A 15,047-nucleotide genomic window follows, 5' to 3' on the forward strand; every position below is an offset into this window, starting at 1 on the left:
TAACGCTAATACTACAGCAGGCTAACATCTCATTCCACATGTATGCGGACGACACTCAGCAATATATCAAGTTCACTTCCCTGGAAGAAATTAAGACGATGAACCAAGCACCAAAAAAGGCCGTCAACTGGCTAACAAACAATCACCTTAAAAGAAACTTTCAAAAATCTGAATTCCTTCTAATCTCCCCTCAAAAACTCCTCAGCTAAGGAAGATTGGACTAAGCTAAACACTGCTCTACACTGTACTCGGACTCTGTTGGACTCCATCAAGTCGCTAGGAATCACTCTAGACAAGAACCTTAATATGCAATCCCACATCAACCTGATGGCTAAAAATGCTGTTTTCCCCTCAGCTACCTTAGAAAAATGAAATCATACATCGACCTCAAAACTGCTGTTCAGGCTTTAGTCATCTCCAGACTTGAATATGGATGTACCACTCCATCAGGGCTACCAAAAATGTCAACAGACCCGCTTAAAACCTGTCTTAATGCAGCTGCAAGACTCTTAACTGGGTCTAAAAAATTTGACCACATCACCCCCCCCCCCACCCCCCCATTTGAAAGCTCTCAACTGGCTCCCTCATGAAGCAAGAATACAACTAAAGATGGCTTGCATAACACATCAGGCAATCTATCACAAAACCCCACTGTACCTAGCACAGAAAATCTCAATCTCTGGAGCAAGCAGAATCTTACGGAGCGTCAACACTCTTCTTCTAAAACCTCCACTCTTCCGTAAGAAAAGAACATACGACAGAGTCTTCTTCGGAGCTGCGCCTAGAATATGGAACTCACTCCCACCAGGCATCAGGAAAATCTCCTCTACTTCTACATTCAAAAAAGAAGCTAAGTCCTTCTTAATGAGCAAATTCCTCCCTTAATCCACAGTAACCCACTCATTACATGTCTTAGAAGCATCATTCAGACAATCACTCTATCCACCCAAGCCGAGGGAGTACCACTCTCTGTAAGGTTATCCATTACCAGACTATATTGGAAGAGGTGTGGCGCAGCGGGCAGGGTGCCTGACTCCAGACCATAGGGTTCACGGTTCGATCGCCGGCGGCAGGTCAGCCCAGCACCATGTGACTGAGCGATGGCTCGATTAATCTTCCCAAGGGCAACCGGCGCCGGGAAACCACTTTGGAGGTAGCTGTGTGCTTTACAAATTCAAGGTTATTATTACTATTTCTCACTAGGCACATCGTGATGGTCAATACTGACACGGACACTTCTGCATGAAGACTTTATCACTGTTTGTTTGATGCATAAATGCTTTGCGCATTGCCTCTAAGTTAAGTCTGACTGCTTTTGTGCCAAGCTAGCAGAGGGTTAAGCACAGGTTAATTTAGTGAATATTGTGGTTAACCCTGACAGGGATTGTGGTTGTTGCTTGAGAAGGGTCTTCACCCTGCTCAATCAAAAATACAATTTTCAACAGGTAAAATAAAGAATGTGCATCTTGCAGTCCACTCTTTTGCATGCTGTCTAGCCTAGTTGCTGCACCAGTGTGCTGCTAATCTAGCACTTTAAACAGTTTGATTAAAATAGATACTAACAATTTTTTATTTAAGCAATGATAAGTTCTTTAACACACTGGCAATGAAAAGACAGTGTTACATTAAGAAACAAAATGCTATTTATAAAATCCAAGCAAAAAACAACAGGTTTCAGACAGAAAAGTATATACATTTACATATTATTTTACCTTAAAAGGAAATGGACAAAAGCACTGATATTTATGACCTCCCCTCCGAGGGCCACTGGAATTATGCCAAAACGGAGGACCAAATTATGCAGCAGAGTTGAACAAATTATGCAGCAAGAAGAGGCAAATTATGTAGCGCAAAGGGGCGCGTTTTGTGTTAGGACTCCTTCATTATTTTGTCCTTTTTAACTCATAGCAGCAAAGATTTCACCTCATGAGTACCAGCCTAACAACAAAATACAGCAATAAGCAAATGAAAGATGATCACTCAATTTTTGTGAATGCCCTTCCACTGCGCAGAAACGCATGTTGCAACCTTTAAAGTAACTTTTTTTTAAAAATATTTTTATTTGCATTTTCAACCAACACAAAACAGCTAGCATGTCACAATTAGCTATGCTTGTGTCAAAACATCCACATACCATCCGCCCCCATAGACACATCATCTCCCCCATTCCATGAACCAGGGAGGTATACTGTCCCTTTGTGCGTTTCAATTCCGGGATTCTCCTCCCCCTCCCCCATACCCCTGCCCCCCCCACCCGAGGGTCGGAGACGCAGGCCCGGTGTCTCCCCAGTCCGGAGCCCAGTTAAGTACAAAGCCTGTGAGAATCTAGTCAGCTCCCAGGCCACCATCCAATCCATGATATGTTCTCCATTTCCCCCATACCCTACAGAACTTCCAGGGGCACCCTCTCGCTTTGTATGTGACCCTTTCTCCCACCATATACATGTCCATCTCCCTCCTCTATTCTCCTATCTGGGTAGGCAGCAAGGCCCCCCACGTACGTGCCACGTCTCTTCTTTAAAGTAACTTTTGATCTGTTTGAGCTACAAACAAATTTTTTTTTTGTTAAAATGTGCAGATTATGAGGCAGATGATGCAGTATGTAGCAAAGGAGAAAAATCCATAACTATGCGAAAAATACAGCAGCCTCAAAAGTGTCCCTGACCTCCTGGGATGCAGCACCAAAACGCTACGGGTTGGAAGCCCTGCCAAAAATGTGCCTACTTGACAATACCTGAAAACTTTCAGGTGATCTACAAACTGCTACATGACAAACCTTGAGGATGATGAATCCTATTTTGTGTCTGTAATGATACCAAGGAATCAGAATTCTGCATTTCCACCAACATCTGAGATTACCATTAATGAAAGAGCTCAGATGATAATGCATATCATCGGATCCATCAGCAAGATTAGACACCACTAGATGTCCCTTAGAAGCTCCCGGTATACATCCAGACACTGTTGACAGGCCCTGAGAGACCCTCATCTGGCATTCTAACATCCCAAGTAATAAATGGTCTGTCCTATACAAGACTGCTAACCCACCAGGGCCGGCCCTAGGCATGTGCAAACTGTGCACCTGCACAGGGCCGCCAAACCCCAGGGGCCGCCATGTCTCCAGTCGATGAAGGGGGCCCCTCAGCTGAGCTCTCAGGAGAGAGCTGTCTCTCTCTCTCTAAAGCAGCTGCTGCTGTCTGCAGCCTGCTCCTGCTCCTCACACCTCGCGCTGCTGACCTTTGACTGAAGAGAAACAAAGTATCAACTTCTATTGTTTCTCTTCAGTCAAAGCCACGAGCCAGTCCCGGAAAGAGGAGGGGGTGGGGGCCTTAGGATGGTGCATTCTCCTCCGGGCACTATTCCTTTGAGAAGGGAGGAGGCCAGGGCTGTGAGGGCTGAGGGGTGGGGAAGGGGGGTTGTCAGGGTTTGGGGCCTACATGGGCTGGGGACCTCTTAATGTGATTGTCGCACCCTTAAAAAAACTGCTTCCCTGCCTCCCCTACAAGTTATCTAAAGACACAATTACAATGTTGAAGCTGGCTCTGTGTTTCTACATCAGCATTTTAAAAGCATGCTCACCTTTTCTGGGTGATTTCAGCCGGCTCGACTACGCATGTCTAACATTGCGAAAGTGAAAGCGATTTGCACACCCCTCTTGAGTGGGCCTCGGTAAATGTGGAGAGCTGGCATGCTGGCATGTGGTGAAGATGCAGTGTTCTGCTGTGTGCCTTGCGCACAGGTTGGCCCATGGTGAATTATAATTATTAGAAAGAACGCTCCAGAGGCAGAAGCACTTCCTCAGCCACCAAGTTTGGGACAAGGAACGAGACAGTGAGTAAGTTTATTTTTATTGTTGAAAGGTGAAACAGAGGTCTCGGTGGAATGGGATAACGGGCCTGCAAGTAAGGGAAGATTATCTCTGTTCAGACAGCCTGTAGGTCCTTTCTCCAACATACGTGCCTGTGTAATATAGTTTGTAATCCCTGTGACATTTTTAGGAACTTTTATACATAATAGAAACTGTGTTATCCGACAAGTCATGGTTCTTTTAAACAAAATACAATTTTAATTACTTGCTTTATCGTAGTCCATTTCACGCTCACCCTGACATCTGTTTAAGTCCTCCGAGTCATTTGTTATTCTCTCGGTGTACCAAGTCAACCTTCCCTCTGAGTTCGGTAAGCTGAGTTACAGTGACAATCGTTATGTACAGCACATAGAGGTGTCAAAATGGCATTTGTACAAACATTAATTTTATTGTGAGAGAAAAACATCCTCATTAAAACATGAATGCATGTGAGGGTGATGTGCTCTCTGCCCACCCTTGTTTGGCCGATATATTGTTGGTAGTTCTTAGTATTTAGTGTGTATCCTTGGCTTGGGATGGTGGCACTTTCCTTGTATAGCCAGAGTACATATGGATACTGGATGAAAACTGCAAACTGATAGTAGAGCACCTGCCATGCATTTACTAAAAATAAAAAGCTTGTCTATTAGGTCAAAATTATTTTGTTTGAAGAAAGTGATCAGCTTACGTTTTGGAGTCCAGGCGGAGGGGGAGAAGGGTGCAAGGCAGAGGGGAGAAGGGTGCAAGGCAGAGGGGAGAAGGGCGGAAGGCAGAGAGGAGAAGGGCGCAAGGCAGAGGGGAGAAGGGTGCAAGGCAGAGGGGAGAAGGGTGCACGGCAGAGAGGAAAAGGGTGCACGGCAGAGAGGAGAAGGGTGCAAGGCAGAGAGGAGAAGGGTGCAAGGCAGAGGGGAGAAAGGTGGAAGGCAGAGAGAAGAAGGGTGCAAGGTAGAGAAGGGTGCAAAGTAGAGAAGGTGGCAAGGCGGAGGGGAGAAGGGTGCAAGGCAGAGGGGAGAAGGGTGCAAGGCAGAGGGGAGACGGGTGCAAGGCAGAGAGTAGAAAGGGTGCACGGTAGAGAAGGGTGCAAGGCAGAGGGGAGAAGGTTGCAAGGCAGAGGGTAGAAGGTTGCAAGGCAGAGAGGAGAAGGGTGCAAGGCAGAGAGGAGAAGGGTGCAAGGCAGAGGGGAGTAGGATGCAAGGCAGAGAGGAGAAGGGTACAAGGCGGAGGGGAGAAGGGTGCAAGGCAGAGGGGAGAAGGGTGCAAGGCAGAGAGGAGAAGGGTGCAAGGCAGAGGGGAGAAGGTGCAAGGCATAGGGGAGAAGGGTGCAAGGCAGAGAGGAGAAGGGTGCAAGGCAGAGGGGAGAAGGGTGCAAGGAAGAGGGGAGAATGGTGCAACGGGGAGGGGGAGAAGGGTGCAAGGCGGAGGGGAGAAGGGTGCAAGGTGGAGGGGAGAAGGGTGCAAGGCAGAGGGGAGAAGGGTGCAAGGCAGAGAGGAGAAGGGTGCAAGGCAGAGGGGAGAAGGGTGCAAGGCAGAGAGGAGAAGGGTGCAAGGCAGAGGGGAGAAGGGTGCAAGGCAGAGAGGAGAAGGGTGCAAGGCGGAGGGGAGAAGGGTGCAAGGCAGAGGGGAGAAGGGTGCAAGGCAGAGAGGAGAAGGGTGCAAGGTGGAGAGGAGAAGGGTGCAAGGAAGAGGGGAGAATGGTGCAACGGGGAGGGGGAGAAGGGTGCAAGGCGGAGGGGAGAAGGGTGCAAGGTGGAGAGGAGAAGGGTGCCACGGGGAGGGGAGAAGGGTGCAAGGCAGAGAGGAGAAGGGTGCAAGGCAGAGAGGAGAAGGGTGCACGGTAGAGAAGGCTGCAAGGCAGAGAGGAGAAGGGTGCAAGGCAGAGGGGAAAAGGGTGCAAGGCAGAGGGGAGAAGGGTGCAAGGCAGAGGGGAGAAGGGTGCAAGGCAGAGGGGAGAAGGGTGCAAAGCAGATGGGAGAAGGGTGCAAGGCAGAGGGGAGAAGGGTGCAAGGCAGAGAGGAGAAGGGTGCAAGGCAGAGGGGAGAAGGGTGCAAGGCAGAGGGGAGAATGGTGCAAGGTAGAAAAGGGTGTAAGGCGGAGGTGGAGAAGGGTGCAAGGGGGAGGGGGAGAAGGGTGCAAGGGGGAGGGCGAGAAGGGTACTGCAAGGCAGAGGGGAGAAGGGTGCAAGGCAGAGGGGAGAAGGGTGCAAGGCAGAGAGGAGAAGGGTGCAAGGCAGAGGGGAGAAGGGTGCAAGGCAGAGGGGAGAATGGTGCAAGGTAGAAAAGGGTGCAAGGCGGAGGTGGAGAAGGGTGCAAGGGGGAGGGGGAGAAGGGTGCAAGGGGGAGGGCGAGAAGGGTGCCGCAAGGCAGAGGGGCGAAGGGTGCAAGGGGGATGGAGATGAAGTTAAAAATGTGCCCCCCTGAAACATTTCTGCGGATGCCCATGGAACGCACACTACTTTGTGAGAGAGAGTGGGAGAGAGTGGAGAGAGAGAGAGTGGAGAGAGAGTGTGGAGAGCGAGAGTAGAGAGCGAGAGTAGAGAGAGAGAGAGAGTGGAGAGAGAGTGAGGGTGGAGAGAGAGGGTGGAGAGAGAGAGTGGAGAGAGAGTGGAGAAAGAGTGGACTGAGGCAGTGGAGAGAGAGTATAGAGAGAGTGGAGAGAGAGAGTAGCGAGAGAGAGTAGAGAGAGAGAGTCAGTGGAGAGAGAGTGGAGAGAGAGTAGAGAGAGTGGAGAGAAAGACAGTGGAGAGAGAGTAGAGAGAGAGTGGAGAGAGAGAGTGGAGAGAGAGAGTGGAGAGAGAGTAGAGAGAGAGAGTGGAGGGAGAGAGGGTGGAGAGAGAGAGTGGAGAGAGAGCGTGGAGAGAGAGTAGAGAGAGAGAGAGTGGAGAGAGAGTAGAGAGAGAGAGAGTGGAGAGAGAGTGGAGCTAGATAGTGGAGAGAGAGAGAGTGGAGAGAGCTTTAGACAGTAGAGAGAGTGAGCAAGAGAGTGGAGAGAGACAGAGTGGAGGGAGACAGTGGAGAGAGAGTGGAGAGAGAGTGGAGAGAAAGACAGTGGAGAGAGAGTAGAGAGAGAGTAGAGAGAGAGAGAGTAGAGAGAGAGTAGAGAGAGAGAGAGTGGAGGGAGAGAGAGTGGAGGGAGAGAGAGTGGAGGGAGAGAGAGTGAAGGGAGAGAGAGTGGAGGGAGAGAGAGTGGAGAGAGAGAGTGGAGAGAGAGAGTAGAGAGAGAGAGTGGAGAAAGAGTAGAGAGAGAGAGTGGAGAGAAAGTGGAGCTAGACAGTGGATAGAGAGTGGAGAGAGAGAGAGAAAGTGGTGAGAGAGACAGTGAAGAGAGAGAGTGGAGAGAGAGAGAGAGAGAGAGAGAGAGAGAGAGAGAGTGGAGGGAGTGGAGCTAGACAGTGGAGAGAGAGAAAGTGGAGAGAGAGACAGTGGAGAGAGAGAGTGGAGAGTGGAGAGAGAGAGTGGAGAGAGAGAGTGGAGAGAGAGAGTGGAGAGAGAGAGTGGAGAGAGAGAGAGAGTGGAGAGAGAGAGAGGAGAGAGAGAGAGGAGAGAGAGAGAGTGGAGAGAGAGAGAGTGGAGAGAGAGAGAGGAGATAGAGAGTGGAGAGAGAGTGGAGAGACAGTGGAGAGAGAGTGGAGGGAGACAGTGGAGGAGACAGTGGAGAGAGATATAGAAGAGAGAGTGGAGAGACAGGGGAGATGGAGTGGACAGAGTTGAGAGAGAGAATGGAGAGAGAGAGAGATGAGAGAGAGAGAGACTGACTGACTGACTGACTCAGAGACTGAATACTGACTGACTGAGAGACTGACTGGCTAGGAAACTGTGACAGAGAGAGAGAGAGCAAGATTGGCTAACTAAGAGAGTGACTGACTGACTAGGAGAGAGAGTGCATAGAGAGTGGAGGGAGAGTGGAGGGAGAGAGTGGAGGGAGACAGTAGAGGAGACAGTGCAGAGAGAGAGTGTGGAGAGAGTGGAGAGGGAGTGGAGAGAGAGTAGAAAGAGGGTGGAGAGATTAGATAGAGGGTGGAAAGAGAGTGAGAGAGAGAGTGAGAGAGAGTGAGAGAGTGGAGTGAGAGAGTGGAGAGAGAGAGGGAGAGAGAGGGCGGAGAGAAAGAGAGAGTGGAGAGAAAGTAGAGAGAGTGTGAAGGGAGAGAGGGTGGAGAGAGTGGAGAGAGAGAGTGGGGAGAGAGTGTGGGGAGAGTGGAGAGAGAGTAGAGAGAGTGGAGGGAGACAGTGGAGGGAGATAGTGGAGAGAGAGTGGAGAGAGAGTAGAGAGAGAGAAACTGGAGAGCGAGACAGTGGAGAGAGAGTGGAGAGACAGTGGAGATGGAGTGGACAGAGTTGAGAGAGAGAATGGAGAGAGAGAGAGAGTTGAGAGAGAGAGAGACTGACTGACTGACTGACTCAGAGACTGAATACTGACTGACTGAGAGACTGACTGGCTAGGAAACTGACAGAGAGAGAGAGCAAGATTGGCTGACTAAGAGAGTGACTGACTGACTAACACAGAGAGAGAGACTGATTGAGAGTGAGACTGACTGGCAGAGAGAGAGACTGACTGAGGTAGAGAGATACTGACTGACTGAGGTAGAGAGATACTGACTGAGGTAGAGAGATACTGACTGACAGAGAGAGAGACAGAGAGAGAGGCAGAGACTGACTGACTGAGAGAGATAGACTAATTGACTGCGAGAGAGACTGACTGACTGAGAGAGACTGACTGACTGAGAGAGACTGACAGAGAGAGAGAGAGACTGACTGAGAGGGGGATTGACAGGGAGAGAGAGAGAGAGACTGACTGAGGTAGAGAGAGAATGACTGACTGAGAGAGACTGACTGACTGGGAGAGAGAGAGACTGACTGGGAGAGAGCGAGACTGGCTGACAGAGAGAGAGACTAAGAGAGAGAGAGAGAGACTGGGAGACTTACTGGCTGAGAGAGAGACTGTCAGAGAGAGATAGACTGACAGAGAGAGACTGACAGAGAGAGAGACTGACTGAGAGAGAGATTGACTGACAGAGACTGACAGAGAGAGAGACTGACTGACAGAGAGAACAGAAACTAAAGAGGGCCCATGGAGCTTTGTTTACTTTTCTGTTGTCTCCATTTCTTGCTCTTTCCATAACACCTCAAGCAGTAAATAAGAGGCCGTCGAAAGTCCAAGGTTAGACACGCCTGTGATGTCACTGGGTGTGAAAGGGAGTGACATGTCGCTTTTGTCACCCATAACATTTTATCGAATCGATGTCCATGAGGGTCCGGACCCCCTCTTCGGGGGCCCCCACCTACGCTCCCTGCACAGGGCCACCATGAGCCTAGAGCCGGCCCTGAACCCACAGAAGGCTGTCAGCTGGCCCCTCACACATGCACATTTTGCCTCTAACCAGGGGTCTCCAACCTTTTCTGTAGTGAGACCTACTTCTGATCAATGAAAATCATTGTGAGCTACTGATGACCAAGCCAGTTGCACAATGTTACCAGACACCTCCACGTCCATCTTAATTGGCTTTAAGCCTAATGCCTATAGAGCCAGATACTATAGCTTGAACAAAATACTTTGACTAGGGGCGCTATGACAGGGCTGCCATGTGTGTCAGTGAGAGTGTGGTCTTTGTGGATTTATGAACATTTGTGTGTGTCAATGGGATCATTGTGTATGAGTGAATGAGAACCTGTGTCACATGTGCTTGTGGCACAGGAGATACATTTTGCCATATATGGCTCTGTTACTTGTAAACACAAACATAAAACAATTTTTTTCAATGGGCGAAACTTAAAGTGCAGAAAAACGTTTATAATATGCAACATTGTTCTGCACTTTAAATTTCTACTACAGAAAAAATGGCTGTATTTTTCAGTAATGAATATAACAACCTGTTTACCAGACACTGAAAGTAAGGTGCCTGCTGGGTGAAAATGCAACACTTTGAAATGAGAGAAAATGTAAATGAAGAGTTAACTTTATATTTATATGGATTTCATTAAACTCATCATTTAAATGTACTTCAATTTCAAAGTGTCACATTTACAAACAGCAAACATCTTGCACTCAGTGGCCTGTAGATATGGTGCCATATTTATAACAGAAAACTACGGCCATTTTTTTAATTGGAGCAATTTAAAGCGAAGAAACATGCTTCATAAAATATTAAGACGTATTTGGATGAATTGAAAGTGGAGAAAAACATTAAGACTTAATTTTATATAGATATTTTTCTTCACTTAAATTTTCTCCCATTGAAAAAAATTATTATTTTTTTCAGTTACCATCATGGTACAGTGTCTACTAGTTACTGGGAGCAAGAGGCCTGCTGTTTTCAAATAAGACACTTTGAAATGGGAGAACATTTAAATGAAGAGTTAACTTAATTGTTAAGTTAACTCTTCATTTTCAAATTTTCCTAAATAAAAGCATTCAGAAACATAATTTTGTTCTCATGCTCCAATATTGTGTTGACAGGAGTTTTTATTTAAGAGTTAATTATCCCAGGGCTTCAGTTCTTCACCTCTGTGCAGCAGCCTGGGTCGTGAATCTAACTAATGCACTGCTCATCAGGCTCTGCTATCTGTAGCCTGAAGAAAATCAGGTAAAATAAACACAGCCTTCCCTTAACTTTAAAAGGACGATGTGACCCTGTGCTTATTTTAAAATGAACACAAGGCTGGGAGCTACTCTGAAGGTGTCTGGGATATACTTGTAGCTTGCGGTCAACTGGTTGGAGACACCTGCTGTAGACACAGCAAACTGTCCTTCAGCCTACCCAAAGTAACACCATGCGATATTGAAGTAACTCTACTGTGTTCATAGAGACGCATCCGTCATGCCCTTAGAATATATGACCATGCTCTGATGGGCCCTCAGACTGACTCTACCTTCAGCAGATGTTTATAGGCTCCCAGGAGTCCTCAGGGACTGTTGGCATGCCTTCAGACTCCACTATCATGCTCACAAGAGACTGTCCTGGGCCACCTCCAGGTAGTACTCCCCCAGCGTGCTCTTGCAGATGCTCACTGTTCCCTAGACACCTCCTATAGACCTTATCAAGACCCTTTTTTCTGTCTTAGAGGACCGGCAGCATGCCGCAGAGCTCACTTGCAAACACAGTCTGCTGCCCTGCAGAATGCATCATCCATCAACTCTCTCCGCAAAGCCTTATGCATCCACAATGTGCCTTCAGACCTCTGCAGAAGACACTACAAAGACCCTGGTTTCGCTTTCTGTGGTCCACAGTAATTACCAGTATGCCCTCAGCTGGGTCTAGCACTCCCTGAGCTAGCCTTTACTTTCTCAGTGTGCCCTTGGTCCTCTCAAGTCATTCCTCAAAAGACCCCTTTTCACCCTCCGAGACCCTCTTCAGACCAAAAGATCTCCTGCAGACACAACCATCTTCCCATCAGAGGGCATCAACCAGCCTTCAATGCAACTGTTTATCTGGCCTCCCTCAGAGATCCGGGCAACTGGCCAAAAATGTCCTGCTGTTCAGTGACTGGGGAGTCAAGATGCTCTCCTCCACCCTCCCCTCAACTTCTTCCCTGATAAATACAAATAGAACAGCAAACAAATAAGCAAACAATAAAACCAGCAGTCAGTTAAAGGAGGGTCTTGCAGGGAAACACAAAAAGTTATTTTTCTGAACAATTTGGGGACCAAAGCAGATTTGTTGGTGCCCTCAGAGGGTAGACATACCCGGACCCCACCTTTGCTTGAGCTCTGACTGGAAATCACGTGATTGCAGCAACAGTGCTTGGTTTTGCAAAGTTTGCTTTCAAAATCTGTAAGCACGTCACATACCTCAAACAGTCCTTGAACTTCCACCATTCTCTGTCTCCACTACACCAAAAGTCACACTGAGTTCACAATGCAGCCTAAAAAAACTTGCATCTACTTTTCCAAAGGGCACAACCATGAGTCCTGGTTATGTGGAAGTGTCAACTTAGAGGTGTTAGTTATGGTCATCCAGCTCAATCATATGATTGATGAAATGAGTAACACAATGTCACTCATTTCATCGACCTCACATGGAAGAGATGCGAAACTGACAAACCCAGAATTCTAACCTACCTGTGCCATTCAGGTTAGATACAGATCGCTGCAATAGCCTCATCACACACCGTGCTATCTCAAGGACTACTATGACCATAATTCCTCAGACTTCTAAGAGAACAATGGAACCTAATTTGTATAAATTTACATTTCAAGCAAAGCTTTTTGCCCTTCTTTCAGAGAAGCATGGCTTTTCATTCCCTTGATAACAATTTAATTTACATAATTCTTTACTGCTCAACTTAAGTAAGGCACAAACAGAATGTAAAAAATTTGGAGACAGCCCTTTCCTTGAAATAGATTGTTTAACTTTCTTGAATTCAATCCATTTGATTCAAATTTATTGTAATTTGTACCAAATGATTCGAGCCGTCACATTTTAACCATAAGTTTCATGATTACTATTATGATTATGAATATTGCTATTGACATCGTTATGTTAGTCTAACCCTGGGTCACTCACCCGTCTCTTTACAGGATGCGTTGTCGCGGCCCAAGACGTACCCATGTGCGCATGAGCAGAAGTATCCCGCAGGGTGGCTGTGGCAGTAGTGGGCGCAGGTCATCTTACTGTTAGCACATTCGTCGTGGGCTGGGCAGTGAGTGAAAGAAAGAAAGAAAGAAAGAGAATTTATTCTGATGGGTTGAAAGGTTCGGGAGGCCCCACCGCACAACCAAATACATGCCAACATTTTGGAAGAGGAAAGTGTTTCACCCATTGACTTCTATAGAGGCCTGCATAGTGTCTATTGGCATGTATGGGAGTTGCAAGTGTCCTGCTGCAGTATCCGATATCAGAAATTCAAATACTGGGGCGGCTCTTCAACTATGGCGGAGGAGCGTCGCCCCACTGCTTTCAAGCAGTGCGAGGAAGAAGAAACATAAAATGAAAATAACTTACAGTTAATATTATTTTATGTTTCCTGCCTCTCTGCGGGCGGGTGGGCGGGCTGCCCTGCTCTCGGAGGAAGGCAGTGGAGGAGTGGTTTGCCCACTCCTAAGTGCGCAATGACGGTTTGGTCGGCCCTCTCAGCACTTTCCCCATTCTCCATGCAGGCAGCATTACAGCCTGTATGGAGAACAACCCAAGGACCCCATTCCCTGGTTGAGCCCCAAACCAGGACTCTCGAAACCAATCACAGCGTTGCATTGCAGCGTTGTGCTTGGTCAGGGGAGCCTGGATGGTCACCAATCACAATGCTGCATTACAGCATTGTGATTGGTCAGGGGAGCCTGGCTGTTGTTCATGTCCCTGTCTCATGAGGAGAGACGATGCAGGACCCGGCAAGACGAGGTATTAGTTTTTTAATTGCCCATCGTTCCTCCCCCCCACGTGCCTTCCCCAACATGCTGGCTACCACTGTTCAAATGTAAGTTTGTTCCCATACCTGTCAGGAGTACAGAGAAATTGCTATGGCAGGCAGAAAAGGGTGACAAAAATGGTGTGCACTTGCTTGCAGGAGCAGGTTACTGTCAGTGCATAATACGTGTCACACAAGACCTCTGAAGTCCCCCAAGGTTTATGCATGCAGGCAATGGGAGGTGGGAGACTAGCCTTGAAATCGGAAGTCTACTGCCTGAATCGGGGTGGTTGGCATGTATGCAACCAACAGGCCTCATGTATCCACATGTGGGATCACTGACATAATATTGATTACAAAAATATCTAAATACACAAATATTGATACAAAAATATTGATAGCCAAAATATTGACATTCTATCTTTATAATGTAAATGACTAAAATATTTAAAAAATATTATCGATGTAAAAAATATCGATGCACAAAATATAATTTTTTTATATATATAAAACAAAATGTTAAATAAATTAAATGATACAATTTACTTTAAAAGAATTATTTAGATGTACTGTACATCTTAACACATATAATAAATACATTTTATTTAAAAAATGTAAACATACATATATAAAAAGTCATATATAAATGTATGCTATTTCCGCCCGGCTTCTGAGTTACTGGAGTGTTCCGCAGAGAGCACCCGCAGCCGCGCTGAACTCCCGCTCCTGCTCTGACCACCGCAAGCGCAGCTCCACCCACCAGTTCCATTGCTGCCGCTGCTGACTGAGGTCCGCGTTGGGCTCCGGCCCTAGCTCTGGTCCCATTCGCTCAGCCCTCTACCTTGGACCTTCGGCGGGTGCCGTGCTGTGCTGGCCTGGAAGGGTCCTGGTGGAGCTCGTTATGGCGTAGGAGCCAGGTGGTGGGTCTCAGGAGCAGAGGACAACTGAAACTTCACTAGGCTTCACCATCATCCGCCATTCAACTACCGCCGAACGCCGACAGCAGGACAACAAGCAGTCACGGCCCTCGCTCGTTGACCACTCCCTGAGGCGAGGACAGCATTTGGACCTCGCCAGGTCTCTACTCGATCCGAAGTGGTAGGCTGTGGAGAGGGAGGGAGGGGTGAGTCCAGAGTGCAGTGAGGCAGAGCAATAGGTGGGCTTTCAAGCTGCTGTCGTGGCCAGCTTACAGTATTCAGTATTCAGTGATTAGGGGCTGCTTGGTGTGCTGGAGGGTTAGATAGCACACGAGTGGTATCCCCAGGAAAAGACTCGCCCTGTAGAGGGTTAACAACACGTCTGGTCTGAAGTGCCCTTGAACTCTCGCGGGTGTAAACCCGCTCTAAATTGTCTGAAACAGGGAGTTAGGTCCTGGGACGTAGGGTCAGCTGGACCATATACAATATGGCCGGCCAAAATGGAGACAAGCATCTGATGGGAAATAGCAACAAGTTCTTTCTTGTGTGACTGAGTGTGAGATTGTTTCCCCCAGTCCTTATAGAACTGCTTTGAATATTTATAACTCTCTCCATTTGATCTCTTCTCTATTAGAGTGTTAATGCACCTCTTTTTTTGAAGACAGTGCAAACAATGAATATTGATGGTGATGCACAAACATTTGTGTAAATGTATATATGATATGTTCAATTCATGTTTTTTTATATTTAATGTTGTTTTGTATATAATTTTTGACTAATTGTATGTATATGGTATGTTCTTTTTCTTACAATTGAATCTTTGAATCCTACAAAAAATAGGAAATGGGTATAAAATAAATAATACCAGACAAATTTTGATATCTTCTCTATTTGTCACTCCAAACAAGGAGATCAAATTCTCTGTATGGTCAGCCAACCCCCCCTTTT

At 47.2% G+C, this 15,047-nt stretch overlaps 1 protein-coding gene across 1 annotated transcript in view; it reads right to left on the bottom strand.

Moving 5' to 3' along the window:
- Positions 1-15,047, bottom strand: part of LOC147706452 (complement C1s subcomponent-like) — a 78,853-nt gene that overhangs the window by 47,635 nt on the left and 16,171 nt on the right. The window contains exon 4 of the mRNA XM_086932968.1: positions 12,345-12,473. Coding sequence (XP_086789094.1) covers positions 12,345-12,473 — 129 coding nt within the window. The remainder of the gene's footprint in view (positions 1-12,344; positions 12,474-15,047) is intronic.

The sequence above is a fragment of the Lissotriton vulgaris genome, chromosome 7 (genome assembly GCF_964263255.1).
Source record: "Lissotriton vulgaris chromosome 7, aLisVul1.2, whole genome shotgun sequence".
Lineage (NCBI taxonomy): Eukaryota > Metazoa > Chordata > Amphibia > Caudata > Salamandridae > Lissotriton > Lissotriton vulgaris.